This window comes from Oncorhynchus gorbuscha, linkage group LG05 (genome assembly GCF_021184085.1).
Source record: "Oncorhynchus gorbuscha isolate QuinsamMale2020 ecotype Even-year linkage group LG05, OgorEven_v1.0, whole genome shotgun sequence".
In the NCBI taxonomy this organism is placed as follows: Eukaryota; Metazoa; Chordata; class Actinopteri; order Salmoniformes; family Salmonidae; genus Oncorhynchus; species Oncorhynchus gorbuscha.
This window is the reverse complement of record NC_060177.1, coordinates 77,566,852-77,594,538: the sequence shown is the minus strand read 5'-3', so window position 1 is coordinate 77,594,538 and position 27,687 is coordinate 77,566,852. Positions and strand designations below refer to the sequence as shown.

General features: G+C 41.7%; 1 protein-coding gene across 1 annotated transcript in view; it reads left to right on the top strand.

Moving 5' to 3' along the window:
- Positions 1-19,094, top strand: part of LOC124034932 (dedicator of cytokinesis protein 8-like) — an 80,788-nt gene extending 61,694 nt beyond the window's left edge. Inside the window, exons 35-46 of the mRNA XM_046348326.1 lie at positions 2,170-2,328; positions 2,505-2,605; positions 3,215-3,407; positions 3,745-3,888; positions 3,996-4,127; positions 4,332-4,466; positions 5,324-5,410; positions 5,639-5,875; positions 6,060-6,203; positions 14,258-14,364; positions 17,818-17,985; positions 18,383-19,094. Coding sequence (XP_046204282.1) covers positions 2,170-2,328; positions 2,505-2,605; positions 3,215-3,407; positions 3,745-3,888; positions 3,996-4,127; positions 4,332-4,466; positions 5,324-5,410; positions 5,639-5,875; positions 6,060-6,203; positions 14,258-14,364; positions 17,818-17,985; positions 18,383-18,434 — 1,659 coding nt within the window. The 3' untranslated portion in view covers positions 18,435-19,094. The remainder of the gene's footprint in view (positions 1-2,169; positions 2,329-2,504; positions 2,606-3,214; positions 3,408-3,744; positions 3,889-3,995; positions 4,128-4,331; positions 4,467-5,323; positions 5,411-5,638; positions 5,876-6,059; positions 6,204-14,257; positions 14,365-17,817; positions 17,986-18,382) is intronic.
- The last annotated feature ends 8,593 nt before the right edge of the window (positions 19,095-27,687 follow it).

Here is a 27,687-nt window from a genome sequence, read left to right as displayed (position 1 = left end):
AGCCAACACCCTCCCCACCCGACCAGCCAACACCCTCCCCAGGTGTCCTGAAGGGCAGGTAGCCTGCCCCCAGTGTTGCGTTCGGCAAACCCCACTTCCCTCTGGAGAGCCCTGCAGTCGCAGGTGGTGCAGTTGCCATACCAGGCATTGATACAGCCTGACAGGATGCTCTCAATTGTGCATCTGTAAAGGTTTGTGAGGGTTTTAGGTGACAAGCCAAATTTCTTCAGTCTCTTGAGTTTGAAGAGGCATTGTTGCGCCTTCTTCACCACACTGTCTGTGTGGGTGGACCATTTCAGTTTGTCAGTGATGTGTACACCAAGGAACTTGAAGCTTTCCACCTTCTCCACTGCGGTCCCGTCGATGTGGATAGGGGGGTGTTCCCTCTGCTGTTTCCTGAAGTCCACGATCAGCTCCTTAGTTTTTTAAAACATTTGGTGAGGGTTATTTTCCTGGCACCACACTCCCAGGGCCCTCACCTCCTCCCTGTAGGCTGTCTCGCCATTGTTGGTAATCAGGCCTACTACTGTTGTGTCGTCTGCAAACTTGATGATTGAGTTGGAGGTGTGTGTGGCCACACAGTCATGGGTGAACAGGGAGTACAGGAGGGGGCTGAGCATGCATCCTTGTGGGGCCCCACTGTTGAGGATCAGCGAAGTGGAGGTGTTATTTTCTACCTTCACCACCTATGGGCGGCCCGTCAGAGAATACAGAGGGAGGTAGGGTAGGGCGAGAGGGAGGTAGGGTGAGGGGTAGGGCGGAAGGGAGGGAAGGGTAGTGTGGGAGGGAGGGAGGGGTAGAGTGAGAAGGAGGGAGGGGTAGGGCGGGTGAGAGGGAGGGAGGGAGGAAAGGGTAGTGCGGGAGGGAGTGAGGGAGGGGCAGGGTGAGAGTGAGGGAGGGGTAGGGGCGGGAGGGAGGGTAGGTTGAGGGAGGGAGGGATGGGTAGGGCGGGAGGGTAGGGCGGGGAGGGAGGGAGGGTAGGGTGAGAGGGAGGGAGGGATAGTGTGGGAGGGAGGGAGGGAGGGGTAGGGCCAGTGAAAGGTAGGGAAGGGTAGTGCGGGAGGGAGGGAGGGAGGGGTAGGGCGAGAGGGAGGTAGGGTGAGGGGTAGGGCGGGTGAGAGGGAGGTAGGGAGGGAAGGGTAGGGGAAGGGTTATCCAGCATAAGGTTGGAAGGAAACCTGGTTGTAGGTAAGAGAAAGGCAGAGAGAAGGATGGAAAGAAACAAGGAATAACACCATCACTCAGTGATAGTGACCCCAGCACAGGGAAGACACACACACACAAAACGTATCAGGCTTGGCGCCACACTCGGTTTAACAGAATGGGGCCGTAGAGATGATCCATAGGTGATTATGTCTCAGCTAATGGGAGATAATTTCTCGCTTTGCAGATGATGGCAGAGATGGATGGGGTTATATATATATATACACACACACACACACACACACACACACACACACACACACACACACACACACACACACACACACACACACACACACACACAAACATGTCAGCGCCAAGACCTCCGTTACCTGGAGGAAACTCTGTGACTCCCCCCAGCAACAACTGGACTGCCCGAGAAAGAACATGATAAGGAGAAAGAGACAGAGATAGTAGTGAAAAGGAGACAGAGACAGCGAGAGCGATTCAGAGAGGGAGAAGGAGAAGGAGAGGGGGAGAGAGATTCAGAGAGCAGGAGAGGGAGACAGAGATTCAGATAGAGGGTGAAGGAGACAGAGCAAGAGAGATTCAAAGAAAGGGACAGAGAGAGAGGTTCAGAGAATAAGGCAGAGGGAGACAGACCTAGACAAGTAGAATATTGACAACCCTAAAGTCTACTTTATTAGCCAATACATGACTGAGCAATGTCATATCATTCTTTAATATATGCTTTTTATAGTTGAGTTTTTTATTAATACAGCCAGCCTGTGTTAATGTCCTTCCACTCCAAGTCCTGATTATGAGTATGGGCCTCCTTGTCAAATCCCCCTCTACAGAGATAGACAGAGGGCCACAGGAAAGGTTCCTCTCTGTCTACAGAGATGGGCCATTTAAAAAAGTACTGCACTATGTATGTAATGGGGTGCTATTTGGGACGCAGTCTAGGTCCCACCTAACCCCAGATACTCCTGCCCCTGTTCCTCTCGCTCTCTCTGTGCTGTGTAGAACTTCTCCCGGGTGAAGATGCAGGTGACTATGTCTCTAGCCTCTCTGGTGGGGAAGTCCTCGGACTTCCATGAGGAGTACCTCCGCAGGTCCCTACGCACCATACTGGCCTATGCAGAGGAGGACACAGAGATGCAGAACACACCGCTGCCCTCACAGGTACACACACACACACACACACACACACACACACACACACACACACACACACACACACACACACACACACACACACACACACACACACACACACACACACACACACACACACACACACACACACACACACACACACACACAGACATGTTGATATCAACCCTGGTGATATTGTGTAGGTGGATGAGCTGCTGAGGAACTTAAACAGTATCCTGTCAGACACGGTGAAGATGAGAGAGTTCCAGGAAGACCCAGAGATGCTCATGGACCTCATGTACAGGTACTCACTCACTCCCTCTTTCACTCCTGCTGTAGGGCTCTGTGTATGTTTTTCTCCTGGTTCCTATTCAATTCTTTGTGGATTGGTTTCTTCTCTGTTTGTTCCTCACTATGGAAACCATGTGGTAGCAGTTTGGGACATGTAAATCCATGTGTATGTAAATCTATACCGAGTTTGTGTGGGTGTGAATGCAGACTCTCTGTGCATGTGTCATCTGCTTACATTCTGCATGTCTACAAAAACATTCTTGTTTTTCATTCTGCATAAGCCAAGCATCTGTAAAAGGTTATGCTACCTAAAACTGACTCCCAGCCCTCCTCAAATGCTTCCCTCACCCCAAACCATTCACTCACTGACCTCCCAGCCTAACAGGATGCAAGGAGAACACATTATTATAACTGATTACAGGACCCGTATACACAAATCTAGAATCAGGTCCCACCGTCCGTTCATTATAATCTAAAATGGAAAACTGATCCTAGATCAGCATTTCTTCTCTGAGAAGTTTTATGAATACAGTCCCAGATCTACAGGAGTACCTAAGAGCTTGAGTACTGGGGTTGGTTTGGATTTCAGCATCACTCCCCCTCTCCCTCCTTCTGTCTCCAGGATAGCGAAGGGTTACCAGACGTCTCCTGACCTGAGGTTGACCTGGCTGCAGAACATGGCGGAAAAACACAAGAACAGGAAGTGTTTTACCGAGTCGGCCATGTGTCTGGTCCATGCTGCAGCCCTGGTGGCTGAATACCTCAGCATGCTGGAGGACCACAAATACCTACCTGTGGGCAGTGTCACCTTTCAGGTGTGTACCTAGACTGCTCACTCACTCACTCACTCACTCACTCACTCACTCACTCACTCACTCACTCACTCACTCACTCACTCACTCACTCACTCACTCACTCACTCACTCACTCACTCACTCACTCACTCACTCACTCACTCACTCACTATGGTCTGTTGCCATAAAGGGGAACTGTATACTCAATGTAATGTTTCATTGTTTGGCTGCTGTCTTGCTTAATCACTTCATGACTTCGTTTTTTTTGTTGTGAAAAACAAAGCTGTCAGTAATACCTGATGATTGATTCCCATTTGTAACATACCGGATGAGTCTGATTGGTTGGTTGCTTCTATAGAACATCTCTCCCAATGTGCTGGAGGAGTCCGCGGTATCAGATGACATACTGTCCCCAGATGAGGACGGTGTCTGTTCAGGACAATACTTCACCACCAGTGGTCTGGTGGGCCTACTGAAGCAGGCTGCGGAACTCTTCAGCAACGTAAGACACACAAACAAACAAAAGCGGATCCTGAATGATGGTACTGCTGCACTCACATAAAGACACTCAATACTGGTGATAATAGTGTGTTCTTGCTTTGTTTTCAGGGTGGTCTGTATGAGACAGTGAATGAAGTGTATAAGATCATAATGCCTGTTCTGGAGGCTCACAGAGATTTCCGGGAGCTGGTCTCTACTCACGAGAAACTCCAGAGAGCCTTCGACAACATCATTCAGAAGGTACAGACCGACATCAGCGTGGACTACTCTATATGAAGGGAATACAGTCACAATACACATGAAGTACTTAGAATTATAGTGAAATGATTACAGTTGGACATTGATGTGCTGTATTTGGAGGAAAGCTGTCTACCTATTTTATTCACTTGGATGTTAATTATTCTTTTTTTGTATATAATGTTACAAGTCGCTTTCACGTCGCAGGGCCATAAGAGGATGTTTGGGACGTATTTCCGGGTGGGTTTTTATGGGGCCAAGTTTGGAGACCTGGACGAACAGGAGTTTGTTTACAAGGAGCCAGGGATCACCCACCTGCCAGAGATATCCCACAGACTGGAGGTAACTGAGAGAGAGCTTGTGTCTGCGTGCGTGTGTGTCTGTGCGTTCATGGGTGCATGCTTTTACTGCATGGATATAAAAACTGCATCTATTCAAATGAGTATTGCATCTATTCAAATGAGTATTGCATCTATTCAAATGAGTATTGCATCTATTCAAATGAGTATTGCATCTATTCAAATGAGTATTGCATCTATTCAAATAAATACTGCATCTATTCAAATGAATACTGCATCTATTCAAATGAATACTGCATCTATTCATACGAATACTGCTTATATTCACGAGTACTGCATTTATTCATATTAGTACTGCATTTATTCATATTAGTACAGCATTTATTCATATTAGTACAGCATTTATTCACAGGAATACTGCATTTATTCACAGGAGTACTGCATCTATTCATAGGAGTACTGCATCTATTCATAGGAGTACTGCATCTATTCATAAGAGTACTGCATCTATTCATAGGAGTACTGCATCTATTCATAGGAGTACTGCATCTATTCATAGGAGTACTGCATCTATTCATAGGAGTACTGCATCTATTCATAGGAGTACTGCATCTATTCATAGGAGTACTGCATCTATTCATAGGAGCACTGCATCTATTCATAGGAGCACTGCATCTATTCATAGGAGCACTGCATCTATTCATAGGAGCACTGCATCTATTCATAGGAGCACTGCATCTATTCATAGGAGCACTGCATCTATTCATAGGAGCACTGCATCTATTCATAGGAGCACTGCATCTATTCATAGGAGCACTGCATCTATTCATAGGAGCACTGCATCTATTCATAGGAGCACTGCATCTATTCATAGGCGTACTGTATCTATTGGTGTTGTAGAACTTCTACAGTCAGTGTTTTGGCGATGCCCTGGAGATGATCAAAGACTCCAAAGACATAGACAGAAGCAAACTGGATGCTAACAAGGTACAGTATATGACAGTACACCACCAAACCATCCTGTGTTCCTGCTGTGTCCCTTTTCACTACCTTCTGACTCGCATAAAAGTAGAGATGCATCTAGTTGTTTGAATGTCAAATTATTGAGAGGAACATTCACAAACAACTAGATGGATCTCCACTTTTATCCCCTCACTCGCTTTTTCTCTCATTCTCCACCCCTCCGTTCACTCTCTCTCTCTCTCCCTCCCACAGGCCTACATACAGATCACCTACGTGGAGCCCTTCTTTGATGACTATGAGATGAAAGACCGCCTGACCAACTTTGAGAAGAACTTCAACTTGCGTCGCTTCATGTACACCACGCCCTTCACAAAGGCCGGGCGGCCGCGTGGTGAGCTCAACGAGCAGTACAAGAGGAAGACCATCCTCACCACCATGCACACCTTCCCCTACATCAAGACACGCATCAACGTCATCCAGAAAGAAGAGGTATGCTGGTAGAACAAAGCCTATTTAGACACGGCTTTTCAATATTGGGTTCAACTTTGCTTTTTTGATCGTTAATGACTCTTAGCCAATGAGACAGATTAATTTGTTTATTTATCTGTCCAAATATAACTTGTACCTTTTCACTTTCTTTGCCTCTCCTTCCTTCTCATCCTCCCATCTCCAGTTTGACCTGACTCCCATTGAGGTGGCCATCGAGGACATGCAGAAGAAGACCAGGGAGCTAGCAGTAGCCACACACAGAGAGCGTCCCGATGCTAAGATGCTCCAGATGCTTCTACAAGGCTCTGTGGGAGCCACCGTCAACCAGGTACCTCCAGCCACCTGTCCTGACCCCAAAGGAATACATTTTTCTGCGTCCCCCATACTGGCATTTTTAACATTAACATTACTGATTTGAAAGTTACTCATTGACTCCACACATCAAATGAAGAGGAAAAACAAGTGTGAAAAGCCAACTGAAGTGATGGCATAGTGTATCTCGTAGGTGTGAGTTGTATTCTCCTGAATCCTCACCACTAACCTTGAGGAAACATCCAATCTAGGAAGTTAGTAAGTAACTTGATAAAGAGCAGGTGGGAGACATGATACCTCAGAGTCCAGTTCAACCATAACATCGTCTGTACAGTGCCTCGGCTGATTCTGTTAAAACCTTCATTCACAACCTCTTCTTTCATGTCTGCGCTAAACACTGAAACCCTTTGATCTGATGGCTTACAGCTCCCGTCAAACGGTTGGCTAAACGCTAAAGTAATGATGTAGTTACACCAGGCCCCAGCTCTCTTTTGTATAGTCTATTCTGACAGCAACCTTAATGTTCATGCTGTCCATAAACAAACACAGCCCTGGTCCTAATCAGTAGAGAGGGATGGCTCCCCGCTGTCCGTCCGTCTCTGCAGGCCCTAGTCTAAGCACATATGTTTGTGAATGAACCCCGATGAGCATTCTAAAGCCTGGCCATGTGAGCGTGCTGTGGTTTCATGATAAATATAAGTTAGGATAACACGATCCCAGAGAGGGAATGAATGGGAGCCAAATGGCTGCTTGTAGGCAGGGTTAGTGGTGACATTAGCCACACAGCGATCAGGCTAATCAGGGTCTCCTTCATCTGATCTCTTCCTTATGTCCTGGCTGAACAGTGTGGCCTTTGGACACTTTGGCTGCGTATCATATGGCACCATATTCCTTATGTAATGGGCTCTGGTCAAATGAAGTCCACTATCTATGAAATAGGGGGCTGTTTGGAACACATTCATTACTGAGTATTCAGTTAGTTTCCTCTAATGAAAGTCATTACTGAGTATTCAGTTAGTTTCCTCTAATGAAAGTCATTACTGAGTATTCAGTTAGTTTCCTCTAATGAAAGTCATTACTGAGTATTCAGTTAGTTTCCTCTAATGAAAGTCATTACTGAGTATTCAGTTAGTTTCCTCTAATGAAAGTCATTACTGAGTATTCAGTTAGTTTCCTCTAATGAAAGTCATTACTGAGTATTCAGTTAGTTTCCTCTAATGAAAGTCATTACTGAGTATTCAGTTAGTTTCCTCTAATGAAAGTCATTACTGAGTATTCAGTTAGTTTCCTCTAATGAAAGTCATTACTGAGTATTCAGTTAGTTTCCTCTAATGAAAGTCATTACTGAGTATTCAGTTAGTTTCCTCTAATGAAAGTCATTACTGAGTATTCAGTTAGTTTCCTCTAATGAAAGTCATTACGGAGTATTCAGTTAGTTTCCTCCAATGAAAGTCATTACTGAGTATTCAGTTAGAAAGTAGTTTCCTCTAATGAAAGTCATTACGGAGTATTCAGTTAGGAAGTAGTTTCCTCTAATGAAAGTCATTACGGAGTATTCAGTTAGGAAGTAGTTTCCTCTAATGAAAGTCATTACTGAGTATTCAGTTATTTTCCTCTAATGAAAGTCATTACTGAGTATTCAGTTAGTTTCCTCTAATGAAAGTCATTACTGAGTATTCAGTTAGGAAGTTGTTTCCTCTAATGAAAGTCATTACTGAGTATTCAGTTATTTTCCTCTAATGAAAGTCATTGCGGAGTATTCAGTTAGTTTCCTCCAATGAAAGTCATTACTGAGTATTCAGTTAGGAAGTAGTTTCCTCTAATGAAAGTCATTACTGAGTATTCAGTTAGGAAGTTGTTTCCTCTAATGAAAGTCATTACTGAGTATTCAGTTATTTTCCTCTAATGAAAGTCATTGCGGAGTATTCAGTTAGTTTCCTCCAATGAAAGTCATTACTGAGTATTCAGTTAGGAAGTAGTTTCCTCTAATGAAAGTCATTACTGAGTATTCAGTTAGAAAGTAGTTTCCTCTAATGAAAGTCATTACGGAGTATTCAGTTAGTTTCCTCCAATGAAAGTCATTACTGAGTATTCAGTTAGGAAGTAGTTTCCTCTAATGAAAGTCATTACGGAGTATTCAGTTAGTTTCCTCCAATGAAAGTCATTACTGAGTATTCAGTTAGGAAGTAGTTTCCTCTAATGAAAGTCATTACTGAGTATTCAGTTAGGAAGTAGTTTCCTCCAATGAAAGTCATTACTGAGTATTCAGTTAGGAAGTTGTTTCCTCCAATGAAAGTCATTACTGAGTATTCAGTTAGGAAGTAGTTTCCTCTAATGAAAGTCATTACTGAGTATTCAGTTAGGAAGTTGTTTCCTCCAATGAAAGTCATTACTGAGTATTCAGTTAGGAAGTAGTTTCCTCTAATGAAAGTCATTACTGAGTATTCAGTTAGGAAGTTGTTTCCTCCAATGAAAGTCATTACTGAGTATTCAGTTAGTTTCCTCTAATGAAAGTCATTACTGAGTATTCAGTTAGGAAGTAGTTTCCTCTAATGAAAGTCATTACTGAGTATTCAGTTAGGAAGTTGTTTCCTCCAATGAAAGTCATTACTGAGTATTCAGTTAGGAAGTTGTTTCCTCCAATGAAAGTTATTACTGAGTATTCAGTTAGGAAGTAGTTTCCTCTAATGAAAGTCATTACTGAGTATTCAGTTAGGAAGTTGTTTCCTCTAATGAAAGTCATTACTGAGTATTCAGTTATTTTCCTCTAATGAAAGTCATTACTGAGTATTCAGTTAGTTTCCTCTAATGAAAGTCATTACTGAGTATTCAGTTAGGAAGTTGTTTCCTCTAATGAAAGTCATTACTGAGTATTCAGTTATTTTCCTCTAATGAAAGTCATTGCGGAGTATTCAGTTAGTGTCCTCAAATGAAAGTCATTACTGAGTATTCAGTTAGGAAGTAGTTTCCTCTAATGAAAGTCATTACTGAGTATTCAGTTAGGAAGTTGTTTCCTCTAATGAAAGTCATTACTGAGTATTCAGTTAGAAAGTAGTTTCCTGTAATGAAAGTCATTACTGAGTATTCAGTTAGTTTCCTCTAATGAAAGTCATTACTGAGTATTCAGTTAGTTTCCTCTAATGAAAGTCATTACTGAGTATTCAGTTAGTTTCCTCTAATGAAAGTCATTACTGAGTATTCAGTTATTTTCCTCTAATGAAAGTCATTACGGAGTATTCAGTTAGTTTCCTCCAATGAAAGTCATTACTGAGTATTCAGTTAGGAAGTAGTTTCCTCTAATGAAAGTCATTACTGAGTATTCAGTTAGGAAGTAGTTTCCTCTAATGAAAGTCATTACTGAGTATTCAGTTAGGAAGTTGTTTCCTCTAATGAAAGTCATTACTGAGTATTCAGTTAGGAAGTAGTTTCCTCTAATGAAAGTCATTACTGAGTATTCAGTTAGGAAGTTGTTTCCTCTAATGAAAGTCATTACTGAGTATTCAGTTAGGAAGTTGTTTCCTCTAATGAAAGTCATTACTGAGTATTCAGTTAGAAAGTAGTTTCCTCTAATGAAAGTCATTACTGAGTATTCAGTTAGTTTCCTCTAATGAAAGTCATTACTGAGTATTCAGTTAGGAAGTTGTTTCCTCTAATGAAAGTCATTACTGAGTATTCAGTTAGAAAGTAGTTTCCTCTAATGAAAGTCATTACTGAGTATTCAGTTAGTTTCCTCTAATGAAAGTCATTACTGAGTATTCAGTTAGGAAGTAGTTTCCTCTAATGAAAGTCATTACTGAGTATTCAGTTAGGAAGTTGTTTCCTCTAATGAAAGTCATTACTGAGTATTCAGTTAGGAAGTAGTTTCCTCTAATGAAAGTCATTACTGAGTATTCAGTTAGGAAGTAGTTTCCTCTAATGAAAGTCATTACTGAGTATTCAGTTAGGAAGTTGTTTCCTCCAATGAAAGTCATTACTGAGTATTCAGTTAGGAAGTAGTTTCCTCTAATGAAAGTCATTACTGAGTATTCAGTTAGGAAGTAGTTTCCTCTAATGAAAGTCATTACTGAGTATTCAGTTAGGAAGTTGTTTCCTCCAATGAAAGTCATTACTGAGTATTCAGTTAGGAAGTAGTTTCCTCTAATGAAAGTCATTACTGAGTATTCAGTTAGGAAGTTGTTTCCTCTAATGAAAGTCATTACTGAGTATTCAGTTAGGAAGTAGTTTCCTCTAATGAAAGTCATTACTGAGTATTCAGTTAGGAAGTAGTTTCCTCTAATGAAAGTCATTACTGAGTATTCAGTTAGAAAGTAGTTTCCTCTAATGAAAGTCATTACTGAGTATTCAGTTAGAAAGTAGTTTCCTCTAATGAAAGTCATTACTGAGTATTCAGTTAGAAAGTAGTTTCCTCTAATGAAAGTCATTACTGAGTATTCAGTTAGTTTCCTCTAGTTTCCTCTAGAAATTAAAACAAGAGGCTCCCACGCTGAGGTCTGTCCAACGCTGGTCAGAACAAGCTGACTCTACACTCCAAGACTGCTTCCATCACGTGGACTGGGACATGTTTCGTATTGCGTCAGATGGGAATATTGACGAATACGCTGATTCGGTGTGCGAGTTCATTAGAACGTGCGTCGAAGATGTCGTTCCCATAGCAACGATAAAAACATTCCCTAACCAGAAACCGTGGATTGATGGCAGCATTCGCGTGAAACTGAAAGCGCGAACCACTGCTTTTAATCAGGGCAAGGTGTCTGGCAACATGACTGAATACAAACAGTGCAGCTATTCCCTCCGTAAGGCTATCAAACAAGCTAAGCGTCAGTACAGAGACAAAGTGGAATCTCAATTCAATGGCTCAGACACAAGAGGCATGTGGCAGGGTCTACAGTCAATCACGGACTACAAGATGAAATCCAGCCCAGTCACGGACCAGGATGTCTTGCTCCCAGGCAGACTAAATAACTTTTTTGCCCGCTTTGAGGACAATACAGTGCCACTGACACGGCCTGCAACGGAAACATGCAGTCTCTCCTTCACTGCAGCCGAGGTGAGTAAGACATTTAAACGTGTTAACCCTCGCAAGGCTGCAGGCCCAGACGGCATCCCCAGCCGCGCCCTCCGAGCATGCGCAGACCAGCTGGCCGGTGTGTTTACGGACATATTCAATCAATCCCTATACCAGTCTGCTGTTCCCACATGCTTCAAGAGGGCCACCATTGTTCCTGTTCCCAAGAAAGCTAAGGTAACTGAGCTAAACGACTACCGCCCCGTAGCACTCACTTCCGTCATCATGAAGTGCTTTGAGAGACTAGTCAAGGACCATATCACCTCCACCCTACCTGACACCCTAGACCCACTCCAATTTGCTTACCGCCCAAATAGGTCCACAGACGATGCAATCTCAACCACACTGCACACTGCCCTTACCCACCTGGACAAGAGGAATACCTATGTGAGAATGCTGTTCATCGACTACAGCTCGGCATTCAACACCATAGTACCCTCCAAGCTCGTCATCAAGCTCGAGACCCTGGGTCTCGACCCCGCCCTGTGCAACTGGGTACTGGACTTCCTGACGGGCCGCCCCCAGGTGGTGAGGGTAGGCAACAACATCTCCTCCCCGCTGATCCTCAACACGGGGCCCCACAAGGGTGCGTTCTGAGCCCTCTCCTGTACTCCCTGTTCACCCACGACTGCGTGGCCACGCACGCCTCCAACTCAATCATCAAGTTTGCGGACGACACAACAGTGGTAGGCTTGATTACCAACAACGACGAGACGGCCTACAGGGAGGAGGTGAGGGCCCTTGGAGTGTGGTGTCAGGAAAATAACCTCACACTCAACGTCAACAAAACTAAGGAGATGATTGTGGACTTCAGGAAACAGCAGAGGGAACACCCCCCTATCCACATCGATGGAACAGTAGTGGAGAGGGTAGCTAGTTTTAAGTTCCTCGGCATACACATCACAGACAAACTGAATTGGTCCACTCACACTGACAGCGTCGTGAAGAAGGCGCAGCAGCGCCTATTCAACCTCAGGAGGCTGAAAAAATTTGGCTTGTTACCAAAAGCACTCACAAACTTCTACAGATGCACAATCGAGAGCATCCTGGCGGGCTGTATCACCGCCTGGTACGGCAACTGCTCCGCCCTCAACCGTAAGGCTCTCCAGAGGGTAGTGAGGACTGCACAACGCATCACCGGGGCAAACTACCTGCCCTCCAGGACACCTACACCACCCGTTGTTACAGGAAGGCCATAAAGATCATCAAGGACATCAACCACCCGAACCACTGCCTGTTCACCCCGCTATCATCCAGAAGGCGAGGTCAGTACAGGTGCATCAAAGCTGGGACCGAGAGACTGAAAAACAGCTTCTATCTCAAGGCCATCAGACTGTTAAATAGCCACCACTAACATTGAGTGGCTGCAGCCAACACACTGACACTGACCCAACTCCAGCCATTTTAATAATGGGAATTGATGGAAATGATGTAAATATATCACTAGCCACTTTAAACAATGCTACCTTATATAATGTTACTTACCCTACATTATTCATCTCATATGCATATGTATATACTGTACTCTACAACATCGACTGCATCCTTATGTAACACATGTATCACTAGCCACTTTAACTATGCCACTTTGTTTACTTTGTCTACACACTCATCTCATATGTATATACTGTACTCGATACCATCTACTGTATGCTGCTCTGTACCATCACTCATTCATATATCCTTATGTACATGTTCCTTATCCCCTTACACTGTGTATAAGACAGTAGTTTTGGAATTGTTAGTTAGATTACTTGTTGGTTATCACTGCATTGTCGGAACTAGAAGCACAAGCATTTCGCTACACTCGCATTAACATCTGCTAACCATGTGTATGTGACAAATAAAATTTGATTTGATTTGATTTGATTTGAATGAAAGTCATTACTGAGTATTCAGTTAGGAAGTTGTTTCCTCTAATGAAAGTCATTACTGAGTATTCAGTTAGGAAGTTGTTTCCTCTAATGAAAGTCATTACTGAGTATTCAGTTAGAAAGTAGTTTCCTCTAATGAAAGTCATTACTGAGTATTCAGTTAGTTTCCTCTAATGAAAGTCATTACTGAGTATTCAGTTAGTTTCCTCTAATGAAAGTCATTACTGAGTATTCAGTTAGGAAGTTGTTTCCTCTAATGAAAGTCATTACTGAGTATTCAGTTAGTTTCCTCTAATGAAAGTCATTACTGAGTATTCAGTTAGGAAGTTGTTTCCTCTAATGAAAGTCATTACTGAGTATTCAGTTAGTTTCCTCTAATGAAAGTCATTACTGAGTATTCAGTTAGAAAGTAGTTTCCTCTAATGAAAGTCATTACTGAGTATTCAGTTAGTTTCCTCTAATGAAAGTCATTACTGAGTATTCAGTTAGGAAGTTGTTTCCTCTAATGAAAGTCATTACTGAGTATTCAGTTAGGAAGTAGTTTCCTCTAATGAAAGTCATTACTGAGTATTCAGTTAGTTTCCTCTAATGAAAGTCATTACTGAGTATTCAGTTAGGAAGTAGTTTCCTCTAATGAAAGTCATTACTGAGTATTCAGTTAGGAAGTAGTTTCCTCTAATGATAGTCATTACTGAGTATTCAGTTAGGAAGTTGTTTCCTCTAATGAAAGTCATTACTGAGTATTCAGTTATTTTCCTCTAATGAAAGTCATTACTGAGTATTCAGTTAGTTTCCTCTAATGAAAGTCATTACTGAGTATTCAGTTAGGAAGTTGTTTCCTCTAATGAAAGTCGTTACTGAGTATTCAGTTAGGAAGTCCTTTCCTCTAATGAAGTTTCCTCTAATGAAAGCAAGGCATTCATCATTGCTCCCCTCTTTTCCTTCCATCCTTCACGCTCTCTCTCGTGTGTGTGTGTGTGTGTGTGTGTGTGTGTGTGTGTGTGTGTGTGTGTGTGTGTGTGTGTGTGTGTGTGTGTGTGTGTGTGTGTGTGTGTGTGTGTGTGTGTGTGTGTGTGTGTGTGTGTGTGTGTGTGTGTGTGTGTGTGTGTGTGTGTGTGCGCGCGCGCGCAGGGACCGTTGGAGGTGGCCCAGGTCTTTCTGAATGAGATCCCAGCAGACCCCAAGCTCTTCCGCCACCACAACAAACTGCGCCTGTGTTTCAAAGAGTTCATCATGAGGTGAGAGCCAAACACTACCGTGCAACTGCAATCCACGCCTACCAGCCAGTGATGAGAAATACATAACTTACACGTTGTGCTCTCACCTTTGATCTTGCTCTGACACTTGTTTTGGGTGTAGTTCCATCCTCCATCTTTTCCCCAAAGTTTACACTCATTTTCAATGCCGGTAATAGTACATTTTGTGGTGGAATACAGTGAGGGGAAAAAAGTATTTGATCCCCTGCTGATTTTGTATGTTTGCCCACTGACAAAGAAATTATCAGTCTATCATTTTAATGGTAGGTTTATTTGAATAGTGTGAGACAGAATAACTACAAAAATAATTTTTAAAAACGCATGTCAAAAATGTTATAACTTGACTTGCATTAAAATAAGTATTTGACCCCCTCTCAACCAGAAAGGTTTCTGGCTCCCAGGTGTCTTTTATACAGGTAACGAGCTGAGATTAGGAGCATACTCTAAATGGGAGCGCTCCTAATCTCAGTTTGTTACCTGTATAAAAGACACCTGTCCAAAGAAGCAATCAATCAGATTTCAAACTCACCACCATGGCCAAGACCAAAGAGCTCTCCAAGGATGTCAGGGACAAGATTGTAGATCTACACAAGGCTGGAATGGGCTACAAAACCATCGCCAAGCAACTTGGTGAGAAGGTGACGACAGTTGTGAATATTCGCAAATGGAAGAAACACAAAAGATCTGTCAATCTCCCTCGGCCTGGGGCTCCATGCAAGATCTCACCTTGTGGAGTTGCAATGATCATGAGAACGGTGAGGAATCAGCCCAGAACTACAAGGGAGGATCTTGTCAATGATCTCAAGGCAGCTGTGACCATAGTCACCAAGAGGTAACACACTACTCCATGAAGGACTGAAATCCTGTAGCGCCCACAAGGTCCCCCTGCTCAAGAAAGCACATATACATGCCTTCTGAAGTTTGCCAATGAACATCTGAATGATTGAGGACAACTGGTTGAAAGTGTTGTGGTCAGATGAGACCAAAATGGAGCTCTTTGGCATCAACTCAACTCGCCGTGTTTGGACGAGGAGGAATGCTGCCTATGACCCCAAGAACACCATCCACATCATCAAACATGGAGGTGGAAACATTATGCTTTGGGGTGTTTTTCTGCTAAGGGGACAGGACAACTTCACCGCATCAAAGGGACGATGGACGGGCCATGTACCGTCAAATCTTGGGTGTGAGAACCTCCTTCCCTCAGCCAGGGCATTGAAAATGGGTCGTGGATGGGTATTCCAGCATGACAATGACCCAAAACACATGGCCAAGGCAACAAAGGAGTGGCTCAAGAAGAAGCACATTAAGGTCCTGGAGTAGCCTAGCCAGTCTCCAGAACGTAATCCCATAGAAAATCTATGGAGGGAGCTGAAGGTTCGAGTTGCCAAACGTCAGCCTCGAAACCTTAATGACTTGGAGAAGATCTGCAAAGAGGAGTGGGACAAAATCCCTCCTGACATGTGTGCAAACCTAGTGGCCAATTTGTAAGTCGTTCTGGATAAGAGCGTCTGCTAAATGACTTAAATGTAATGTAAATGTAACTAGAAGAAACGTCTGACCTCTGTGATTGCCAACAAGGGTTTTGCCACCAAGTACTAAGTCAGGTTTTGCAGAGGGGTCAAATACTTATTTCCCTCATTAAAATGCAAATCAATTTATAACATTTTTGACATGTGTTTTTCTGGATTTTGTTGTTGTTATTCTGTCTCTCACTGTTCAAATAAACCCATCATTAAAATTATAGACGGATCATTTCTTTGTCAGTGGGAAAACGTACAAAATCAGCAGGGGATCAAATACTTTTTTTCCCTCACTGTATATATTTCTGGCATTAATGGTTTGAAATAGTTTTAGTAGTACTGTTGCATGGTACTATTGGGCTCCCGAGTGGCGCAGTGGTCTACGGCACTGCATCTCAGTGCTAGAGGCGTCACTATAGACACCCTGGTTCAAATCCAGGCTGTATTACAACCGGCCACAATTGGTCCCACGTTGTTTGGTTGGTGTAGGCCTTCATTGTAAATAAGAATTTGTTCTTAACTGATTTGCCTAATTAAATAAATACAAATGATAATTATACAAAATGGTGGACATGGAAAAGCAAGCGAATGACAGTAAAAATCAGCTATGTATGCACTCATCTGTCTTGGTATTGTGTTATTACTGGAATACATTCCTAGGTGATACTGAAGGAATCTAGACGTTGTATTAAATCACAACAGGACAGGCGTATTAACTTGTTTCCCCTTTAATATCACTCAGCTGCGTGGAACAGAAAAACGTTATTGTTCCCTGGGGACTTTCATTTTAGTTTGAATATTTTAAACATAATTTAAACCAACCGTCTGAAAGGATGAGGCAGGGACTATGGTGATTTGGTCCAGGGAGTGTGTCTCTGTGTGTATGTGTGTCTCGTATCGTTTGCCTCCGAAAGGTGGCTTTCATTTGGGAACCCTCATGTCACATTCCAACTACGTTGATGGCTGCAAGCAGGCCAGCAGATATTTACTGTCATTTCAGAAACTTTTATTCTCTTCCATAATCCATGCAAGTTTGCACGAGCTCATTATATTCCATGTATCCACTTCTCAAGCTGCTATTTGGGCTGGAAGGATGATGGCTAGCTAGTAGCAACACATCAACTGAGGTTTTTCGGGGGGGAGTGAAATGCTTTTTTCCCCCCAGCCCCCTTTTTTTCAGCAGTCCCTATGCATTTACTGTATTCTGTTAGATTATATTTTTCATATTACTTACATTAAAAGGGGAGAGAAGTGCAACCATGTGTTTTATAAGCATCCTCATATTTCCATTTCCTTCTGCCTCGTTCATCCATTATGTATGTTGTAATTGTGACTGCGGGCAGACCAGGCCCCGTACCGTACCTATCCTCTGAAATGAGGTTCAACCCCAGGGTACTGTGTTTGGGCATGGATCACTATACTCCCTGCCACTCTCAGCACAGTACTACAAGATACACTTTCCTTCCTTGAGCAATCCTGTACTAAAAAAGGAAGCAAGGCTCAGAGAAAGACTGAACATCTAATACAGGTGGACACACAGGTTGCTTAATAAGGTGAAACAATTATTAAATGCCAATGTGAACTGATTTGGGGACAAATCCACGTCGGTCACATAGTTCGTTCAGGAAATAAACTGAAATGCATGAAAAGAAAATAAGGAAATGAAATGGATGCATGAACATCCTCATGAAGATGAATGAAAAGTAATGTCAGGTCAGTGTTGAGTGATGAAAGTGAGGAGAGGAACTCATTCAAGACTTGAGACACAGCCCACAGTATGGTTATATCCCAAATGGTACCATATTCCCTACAGTGTATATAGTGCACTACTTTATGGACCCTGGTCTACTGTATATAGGGAATAGGGTTCCATTTTGGACACGTTCTATGCCCCCCCCCTGTTCCTCTGTAGGTGTGGTGAGGCTGTGGAGAAGAACAAGCACCTGATCACGTTAGACCAGAAGGAGTACCAACAGGAGTTGAAGAAGAACTACAACCGTCTGAGAGAGAACCTGCGGCCCATGCTGGAGAGGAAGATACCCGAGCTCTACAAACCCATCAAACCACGCCTGGGGAACAGGTAACGGATCATCAAAGTGCGCAATGCAGGGTTGAGTCCATTCAGGCCCAAATGTGAGGGGAAATATTTGGAAACTGAGGAGGTTTAGGTTTCATCCCAAATGGCACCCTATTCCCTATACCACTATGGCCCCTGGTCCAAAGTAGTGCACTACTGTATATAGAGAAAATAGTTCCATTTGGAACACCACTGATACCTGAATATTTTTTTAAAGAATGTTCGTTTTAGTTTCATGTTAATCCTATTACCAGTCCTGCTTGCTTATGTCATCTGAAAGAATCTGACAGCTTCTGTGTTGTATTTTCATGTTGCCTATGCCCCCATGCAAATGTAATTGAATAGTTTCCTCTCCTCCTCTCTCTCCTCCTCCTCATCTTCTCTGCTGTCCCATCCAAAGGGATTCCGTCAAACGGCTCAGTTTCCGCAGAGCACTGGAGGAGAACTCCTGAGACGGCCAGACAGACTCCTCTATCTGAGGGAATGCTCCAGAGGCCAGAGAAAAAAAGGATGCTGTAAAAGTAGAAAAGGCGGCAAAGGGAAGAGGGAGAGCAGAAGGGAGCTAGCAGTCCTCATTCACCATGGAAGAGCAGTACTGTACACATGATTACACGGAGGACTTACAATCATATCTGAATCAATAACACAACATTGCTAGTTCTCTTGAGTTCTATGATTACTGCTAGTCCTAACGATGCTGCAAACTACTGTGGGTTTGAGAAAGACTAGTACAAGTTCCACATTTAAGGGATACTTCAGGATGTTGGCAATGAATCCCTTTATCTACTTCCCCAGAGTCAAATGAACTTGTGGACACCATTTTTATGCCTCTGTGTGCAGCTTGAAGGAAGTTGCTAACTAGCGCTAGTTCAACTGCCAACTAGCGTTAGCGCAATGACTGGATGTCTTTCGTAACTGTTGGCATGCTAGTAGATGGGTCAAAGACGTATAAGGTTTTCAAAGTAGCAAAAAAACAAAACAGCAATTACAATTCCCTAAAAGGCTTTTTTAAATGTTAGTTGGAGTGTCACCTATGCTCATATTAGTTATATTCAAGAATAAAGCCAATAATTCATTTTTATTGTGATTTCAAATAAATGTACCTTACTGTTTTTTATTTGATACATTTTTTTGTCCATTTTTCATAATCACAAGGTTAAATATCCATGCTTAGACTGGCAGAAATAGAACTACCCACCAAAAAAAAGACATTTTATTTTGAATACCACATATGTGATGTGCCATGGCTACAACTCAAAATATGTTGCAGGTTTTTTACAAAAACCTCCTGCCTTACACTGAAAAAATGCAAAAATCTATGAAAACATCTTTCATTCATGCTTTGAGATTTGTTTTTGTCTCTGAGTCAACAAAACAAAGTTATTGTATTTTAATAGAAAGTACTGGTGTTATACTCTATGAAAATATTTTGTTACCCTGAATGACACAGAATAGGATTCGCATCCATTAAATGTTATTATTAGTCTATTAATAGTAGGCTATACTATGATAACACTGAATCAAAGTTTAAAAGTTAAATCAACTCCCTCTCCCTTTCTCTCTCAAACATGGTTTGTTACTATTTCGTTGCTAATGTTAATAATAATAATTTTACTATAATTTGAGAATGTGGCAACACTTTACGTTGCATTAAGTTGCATTATTACATGATAGTTAATGTTGTAATTATGCATTGTTACACTCTAACTGGTAAATGTATATTCAATGCAGGTACACAAATGCAATTTCAAGATGCCTACACAAAATAGCTACATAAAATGCTCATCAACCTACTTCAATTCAAACTTGTAGAGTCTAGATATTTCATAAAGTGTCCCATGCGCGAAGCAGCTATTAATGATTATAATTCATAATCCATTTGGAATCCATAATTATGTGTGCGTGTGCATAATATTATATTAACCAATATAATCCATCAGTTATACCTTAACTGCAGTGCAATAAAACATAACTACAGTGTAATAATGTAACTTAATGTTAAGCGTTATCCACCCAGCTTTATATCCTATTATATCCTATTCTGTTGATGACAGTAGCATGAAAACAATACCTTTTGTATTTGCATTTATTATGGTTCCCCATTAGCTGCTGACAAACAGCAGCTACTCTTCCTGGGTTCCAACAAAATTAAGGCAGATTATACCATTTAAAAAACATTACAATACATTCACAGATTTCACAACACACTGTGTACCCTCAGGCCCCTACTCCACCACTACCACACATCTACAGTACTAAATCCATGTGTATGTATAGTGCGTATGTTATCGTATGCATGTGTCTGTGCCAATGTTTGTTGGTTCACAGTCTCCGCTGTTCCACAAGGTGTTTTTCTATCTAATTTTACTGCTTGTGTCAGTTACTTGATGCGGAATAGAGTTCCATGTAGTCATGGCTCTATGTAGTACTGTGTGCCTCCCATAGTCTGTTATGGACTTGGGGACTGTGAAGAGATCTCTTGTGGGGTATGCATGGGTGCAAGCTGTGTGCCAGTAGTTTAGACAGACAGCTCGGTGCATTCAACATGTCAATACCTCTCCTAAATAAAAGTAGTGATGAAGTCAATCTCTCCTCCACTTTGATTCAGGAGAGATTGACATGCATATGATTAATATAAGCTCTCTGTGTACATCCAAGAGTCAGCTGTGCTGCCCTGTTCTTTTCATTTAATTTTTTTGTGGCATCTGACCACACGACTGAACAGTAGTCAAGGCGCGACAAAACTAGGTCCTGTCGGACCTGCCTTGTTGACAGTGTTGTTAAGAAGGCAGAGCATTGCTTTATTATATACAGACTTCTCCCCATCTTAGCTACTACTGCATCAATATGTTTTGACCATGACAGTTTACAATCCAGTGTTACTCCAAGCAGTTTTGTCATCTCAACTTGCTCAATTTCCAAATGATTTATTACAAGATTTAATTGAGGTTTAGGGTTTAGTGAGTGTTTTGTTCCAGAAACAATGCTATAAATATTTAGGGCTAACTTATTCCTTGCCAACCACTCTGAAACTAACTGCAGCTCTTTGAGTGTTGCAGTCATTTCAGTCACTGTAGTAGCTGATGTGTATAGTGTTGAGTCATCCGCATACATAGACACTCTGGCTTTACTCAGGGTCAGTGGTATGTCATTACTAAAAATGGAAAAAAGCAAGGGGCCTAAACAGCTACTCTGTGGAATTCCTGATTCTACCTGGATTATGTTGGAGAGGCTTCCATTAAAGAATACCCTCTGTGTTCTGTTAGACAAGTAACTCTTTATCCACATTATAGCAGTGGGTGTAAAGCCATAACACGTACGTTTTTCCAGCAGCAGACTATCAATAATGTCAAAATCTGCACTGAAGTCCAACAAGACACAATCATTTTATCATCAATTTCTCTCAGCCAATCATCAGTCATTTGTGTAAGTGCTATGCTTGTTGAGTGTCCTTCCCTGTAGGCATACTGAAATTCTGTTGTCAATTTCTTTACTTTTTGACATTGATGAAGCGCAGAATTCCGGACAAAAGTTATTCAAGTTAAATATGTTTTAGATACAGTATGTCGTCCATTATTCTATATATTGTTGCAAACACTAACACAATTATGCCATGGGTGTTCATTTACATTTTTAGGATGAATTTCTACATTTTAAAAACACTTTTGTCATTCGAATTTTAACCTGGACAGTTACACTGAAGGATATTTTGTCATTTTAGAGCTCATTAACTCTCTTAATTTAATAGTTTGCAACACAACTATTTCTGGGTCAAAAGAAGGGTAAGAGTTGTCTGATTTAATATTATATATGTCTTTTTATGTTAAATGAATGGCCTTTGGACACAAAATGTACATGTCTCGTCATTGACCCAGATACCAGTAATTGCGGTAATGCTAGTTAGAATTGGCTCGCAAAACTACCTCCAGCTTCCTTCATACTGGATGCAAAGACATAAAAATGGCGGTATCCATGAGTTCATCTGACTGAGGAAGTAGATAAAGGGCTTCATTGTCAAAATCCCAAAGTATCCCTTTAAGGTCCTTGCAGGTCCAGGGAAGTGTGTGTGTGTGTGTGTGTGTGTGTGTGTGTGTGTGTGTGTGTGTGTGTGTGTGTGTGTGTGTGTGTGTGTGTGTGTGTGTGTGTGTGTGTGTGTGTGTGTGTGTGTGTGTGTGTGTGTGTGTGTGTGTGTGTGTGTGTGTGTGTGTGTGTGGACGTGTGTGGACGTGGACGTGGACGTGTGTGGACGTGTGTGTGTGGACGTGTGTGGACGTGTGTGGACGTGTGGGACGTGTGTGTGGACGTGTTCAGTTATTCTTGTGGGGACCAGAAATCCCTGCAAGAATAGTATACAAAAATTTGACCAACTGGGGACATTTTATTAGTCCCCACAAGGTCAAATTTCTAGGGGGTTTAGGGTTAAGGTTAGAATTAGTGTTAGAACTATGTTAAGGGTTAGGGGTTAAGGTTAGGTTTTGGGGTTAAGGTTAGGGCAAGAGTACGGATTAGGTTTTGGGGTTAGGGAAAATATGATTTTGAATGGGATAGAATTGTGTGTCCCCACATGGTTAGCTGTGCAAGACTCTGTGTGTTTTTGTCATTGTCCTGATAAATCACTCTGTTCTGACTCGTGACTGATGATAAATCACTCTGTTCTCCAATTTATGATCAATAACTGATGATAATTTACTCTGTTCTCTGCAAAGGGGAATCTGTACTTGCACTCGTATGTGTACAACCCTACAGACTCTCACACTGTAAACATGTGTTTCCTCAGTTAACTCGTGATGCTATATTTGTTATATATGTTTGTTAGACATAATTGGCTGTGTAGATACTCATGGAGATTAATTTATTATGAGTTCACAAATTAGTCATGGTACATACAGTGCCTTCAGAATGTAGTCATACCCTTTAACTTATTCCACATTTTGTTGTTGCAGCCTGAATTCAAAATTGATTCAATATTTTTTTTCCTCACCCATCTACACACAATATCCTATAATGACAAAGTGAAAACATGTTTTCAGACATTTTTGCAAATTTATATGGATATTAAATACAGAATTTTACAGAACACTTCCCTGGGCCTTCAATGACCTTAAAGGGATACTTTGGGATTTTGGCAATGAAGCCCTTTATCTACTTACATAGGTATTCACACCCCTGAGTCAATACTTTGCAGAAGCACCTTTGGCAGTGATTACAGCGGTGTCTTTCTGGGTCTCTACAAGCTTTACACACCTGGATTGTGCAACATTTGCCCATTATTCCTTTCAAAATTCTTGAAGCTCTGTCAAATTAGTTGTTGATCATTGGTAGACAACCATTTTCAAGACAAGTAGATTTAAGTCACTGGAACTCGGCGACTTAGGAACATGCACTGTCTTCTTGGTAAGCAACTCCGGTGTAGATTAGGCCTTGTTTTAGGTTATTGTCCTGCTGAAAGGTGAATTCATCCTCCAGTGTCTGGTGGAAAGCAGACTGAACCAGGTTTTCTAGGATTTTGCCTGAAAACTCCTCAGTCCTTAACGATTACAAGCATACCCATAACTTAATACAGCCACCACTATACTTGAAAAAATGGATATTGGTACTCCGTAATGTGTTGTATTGGATTTGCCCCAAACATAACACTTTGTTTTGGAATATTTTTATTCTTAGGCTTCATTCTTTTTACTCTGTCAATTAGGTTAGTATTGTGGAGTAACTAAAATGTTGTTGATCCATCCTCAGTTGTTTCCTGTCACAGCCATTAAACTCTAACTGTTTTAAAATGACCATTGGCCTCATGATGAAATCTCTGAGCGGTTTTCTTTTCTCTCCGGCAACTGAGTTAGGAAGAACGCCTGTATCTTTGTAGTGACTGGGTGTATTCATACACCATTGATAGTGTAATTAATAACTTCACCATGCTCACAGGGATATTCTATATTTATTTTTTCATTTTATTTACCCATCTACCAATAGCTACCCTTGTTTGCAAAGCATTGTAAAATCTCCCTGGTCTTATGGTTGAATCTGTGTTTGAAATTCACTGTTTGACTGAGCAACCTTTACAGATAATTGAAAGTGTGGGGTACAGCAATGAGGTAGTCATTAAACAATCCTGTTAAACCCTGTTAGTCCATGCAATTTATTATGAATTCATATAGGCTTGCCATAACAAAGTGGTTGAATACTTGAGACATTTCAGCTTTTCATTTGAATTCATTTGTAAAAATGTCCCAAAACATAATTCCATTTTGACATTATGGTGTGTGTGTGTGTGTGTGTGTGTGTGTGTGTGTGTGTGTGTGTGTGTGTGTGTGTGTGTGTGTGTGTGTGTGTGTGTGTGTGTGTGTGTGTGTGTGTGTGTGGGGGCCAGTGATTTTTTTCTTCTGTTCTCTAAATAATCCTTTTTACTTTCGGGCTGTAACAAAAACAAATTGGAAAAAGTCCAAGGGTGAGCATACTTTCTGAAGGCACTGTATAACTTAACTAAGGCCACCAACCAAACCCAAGTGGCATATCTGGATTTGCACAGAGAGAAATAATGGATGAATGTTTACAGTTATGATATATTTTGTAATTTTCCTAATGAAAATATATATTTGAGATAATATACAGTATCAGTTTAGTTGCCAATAACAATTTTGAAACAATTGTGGTTACTATGACTGAATGTGACAAAGTCAAGGCACATATCAATACAGTTAAAATACTTATGGAAAAAAACGATGTATTAGGATGCCAACGTACAATATATTTACTGTATGAACAAGTATTTCAAGTATCCCAGGCTCTTAGTCTTGTCTGTTTGTTGATGTCATGTTGTAGAACCTCATGCATTCCAATAAAGAAATCCTTTGTAATACTACTAGGAAAACTCAATACTCTGATGCTAAATACTTATGGGCATTCATTCACATTCTATTGTGTTCTGTTACAATGAAGCTGCAAAGTAGTACATTAAGGCTGTGTTTACACAGGCAGCCCAATTCTGATATTTTTTCCACTCATTGGTCTTTTGACCAATCACATCAGATCTTTTTCAGAGCTAATCTGATAGGTCAGAATACCAATGAGTGAAAGGAAATGATCCGAATTGAGCTGACTATGTAAACGCAGCCTAAGTCACGGTGAGTATAGGCTACAGTGGTCTATCAATAATCACTGGAAACCTTGTTTTTCTTTTTCTTGTGTTTTTCTTCTTCAGTGCTTTATTGGAAATGTGGGATTTTAGATCATTGTCATGCACACATATCAATGTCATGCACACATATCAATGTCATGCACACATATCAATGTCATGCACTTGAAGCAATTCAACTTAAAATATGTCATCTTCCCTGTGGTCATTGCTCCTCCACTAATCACTACATCATCATTAGACCTACAGTAGCGTAGGCCTAGAGGACTCATGTTGCAAAATATATACTTTCCTCATTAGTGGCAAATGTTGGATCACTATCCACCTCCAGTTACATGGATGACGATTGAATTGGAATGTGAAGCTAAGTACTGTAGCTTTAGAAGATACAGAATATACTGTAGATCTAGGTAGATTCACAGTATCCCTCTGCTGACCACTACACTCAGATAAGCAACCTCATCTTATTCTGCTCGAGCTGCTTTATATACAGAGCCATCGGAAAGTATGCAGACTTTTTCCACATTTTGTTACGTTACAGCCTTATTCTATAATGTATTACTCTTTCCCCCATCAATCTACACACAACACCCCATAATGACAAAGCAAAAACTATTTTTTAAATATTTTTTAAAACTGTTATTACATTCACATAAGTATTCAGGATAGTTAAGGTAATTAATACATGTACTGTAGATAGGAGTGAAGTGATTATGCATAGATAATAAACAGCGAGTAGCAGCAGTCAATGTAAATAGTCCGGGTGGCAATTTGATTAGCAGTCTTATAGCTTGGAGGTTGAAGCTGTTGAGGAGCCTTTTGGACCTAGACTTGGCACTCTGGTACCGCTTGCCATGTGGTAGCAGAGAGAACAGTTTATGACTTTGGTGACTGGAGTCTTTGACTATTTTTTTGCACCTTCCTCTGACACCGCCTAATATATAGGTCCTGGATGGCAGGAAGCTTGGCCCCAGTGATGTACTGGGCTGTACGCACTACCCTCTGTAGCATGTAACGGTCAGAGGCCAAGCAGTTGCCATACAAGGCAGTGATGCAACTGGTCAGGATGGTCTCGATGGTGCAGCTGTTGACATTTTTTGAGGATCTGGGGACCCATGCCCAATCTTTTTAGTCTCCTGAGGGGGAAAAGGGGTTGTCGTGCCCTCTTCACGGCTGTCTTGGTGTGTTTGGACCATGATTATTTATTAGTGATGTGTACACCAAGGAACTTGAAACTCTCGACCAGCTCCACTACAGCCTGTTCGGCCCTACTTTTCCTGTAGTCTATGATCATCTTCTTTGTCTTGCTCACATTGAGGAAGATGTTATTGTCCTGGCACCACACTGCCAGGTATCTGACCTCCTCCCTATAGGCTGTCTCATCGTTGTCGGTGATCAGGCCTACCACTGTTGTGTTATCAGCAAACTTAATGATGGTGTTGGAGTCATGCTTGACCATTCAGTCAGAGGTGAAACGTACAGGAGGGGACTAATCATACACCCCTGAGGGGCCCTGGGTGTTGAGGATCAGCATGGCAGATGTGTTGTTGCCTACTCTTACCACCTGTGGGCAGATCATCAGGAAGCCCAGGATCCAGTTGCAGAGGGAGGTGTTTAGTCCCATGGCGATGAGCTTTGTGGGCACCATGGTGTTGAATGCTGTAGTCAATGAACTGCGTTCTCACATAGGTGTTCCCTTTTGTCCAGGTGGGAAAGGGCAGTGTGGAGCATAGAACACCAAAACAAACAAAAAACGAATAATATATGAGCAAACTGTTTTGACCGGGAAACATTTTAAACATGATTATTCGTATCTCATCTATTCTTTCCATTGTTGGCCTATATCCTAACCACAATTCACAATAAAAAATGCAAAGCTTAGCTTTAAAAAGAAATATACAAAATAATTGAATAAATGGAAAATACACCACACCTCTCCAAGGAGTATCATCCATGCCTTGAAAAACAGGTCATTTCCTGCATTTTTTATAAATTCATATTTAGGGCCTATCCCCAGTTGCAGGCAACTAGTTACAGCTCTGCCCTGGATCTAGACCAAGGAAACATGTATCTACACTGAGCAAAAAATATAAACACAACATGTAAAGTGTTGGTCCCATGATTCATTAGCTGAAATACAAAATCCCAGAGATTTTCCATTTTATTTAGCAAAAATGTTGTGCACATTTGTTTACATCCCTGTTAGTGAGTGTTTCTCCTTTGCCAAGATAACTTATCCACCTGACAGGTGTGGCATATCAAGAAGCTGATTAAACATTATGATTATTACACAGGTGCACCTTGTGCTGGGGGCCAAGAAAAGGCCCCTCTAAAATGTGCACTTTTGTCACACAACACAATGCCACAGATGTCTCCATTTTTTAGGGAGTGTTCAATTGGAATGTTGACTGCAAGAATGTCTGAGAAGTATATTTATTTCTGTAATAAGGCCATTTTGTGGGGGAAAATTTATTCTGTTTGGCTGGGCCTGGCAACCCAGTGGGTGGGTGGCCCACCCTGGCAACCCAGTGGGTGGGTGGCCCACCCATGGCTGCATCCCTACGAGTCATGTG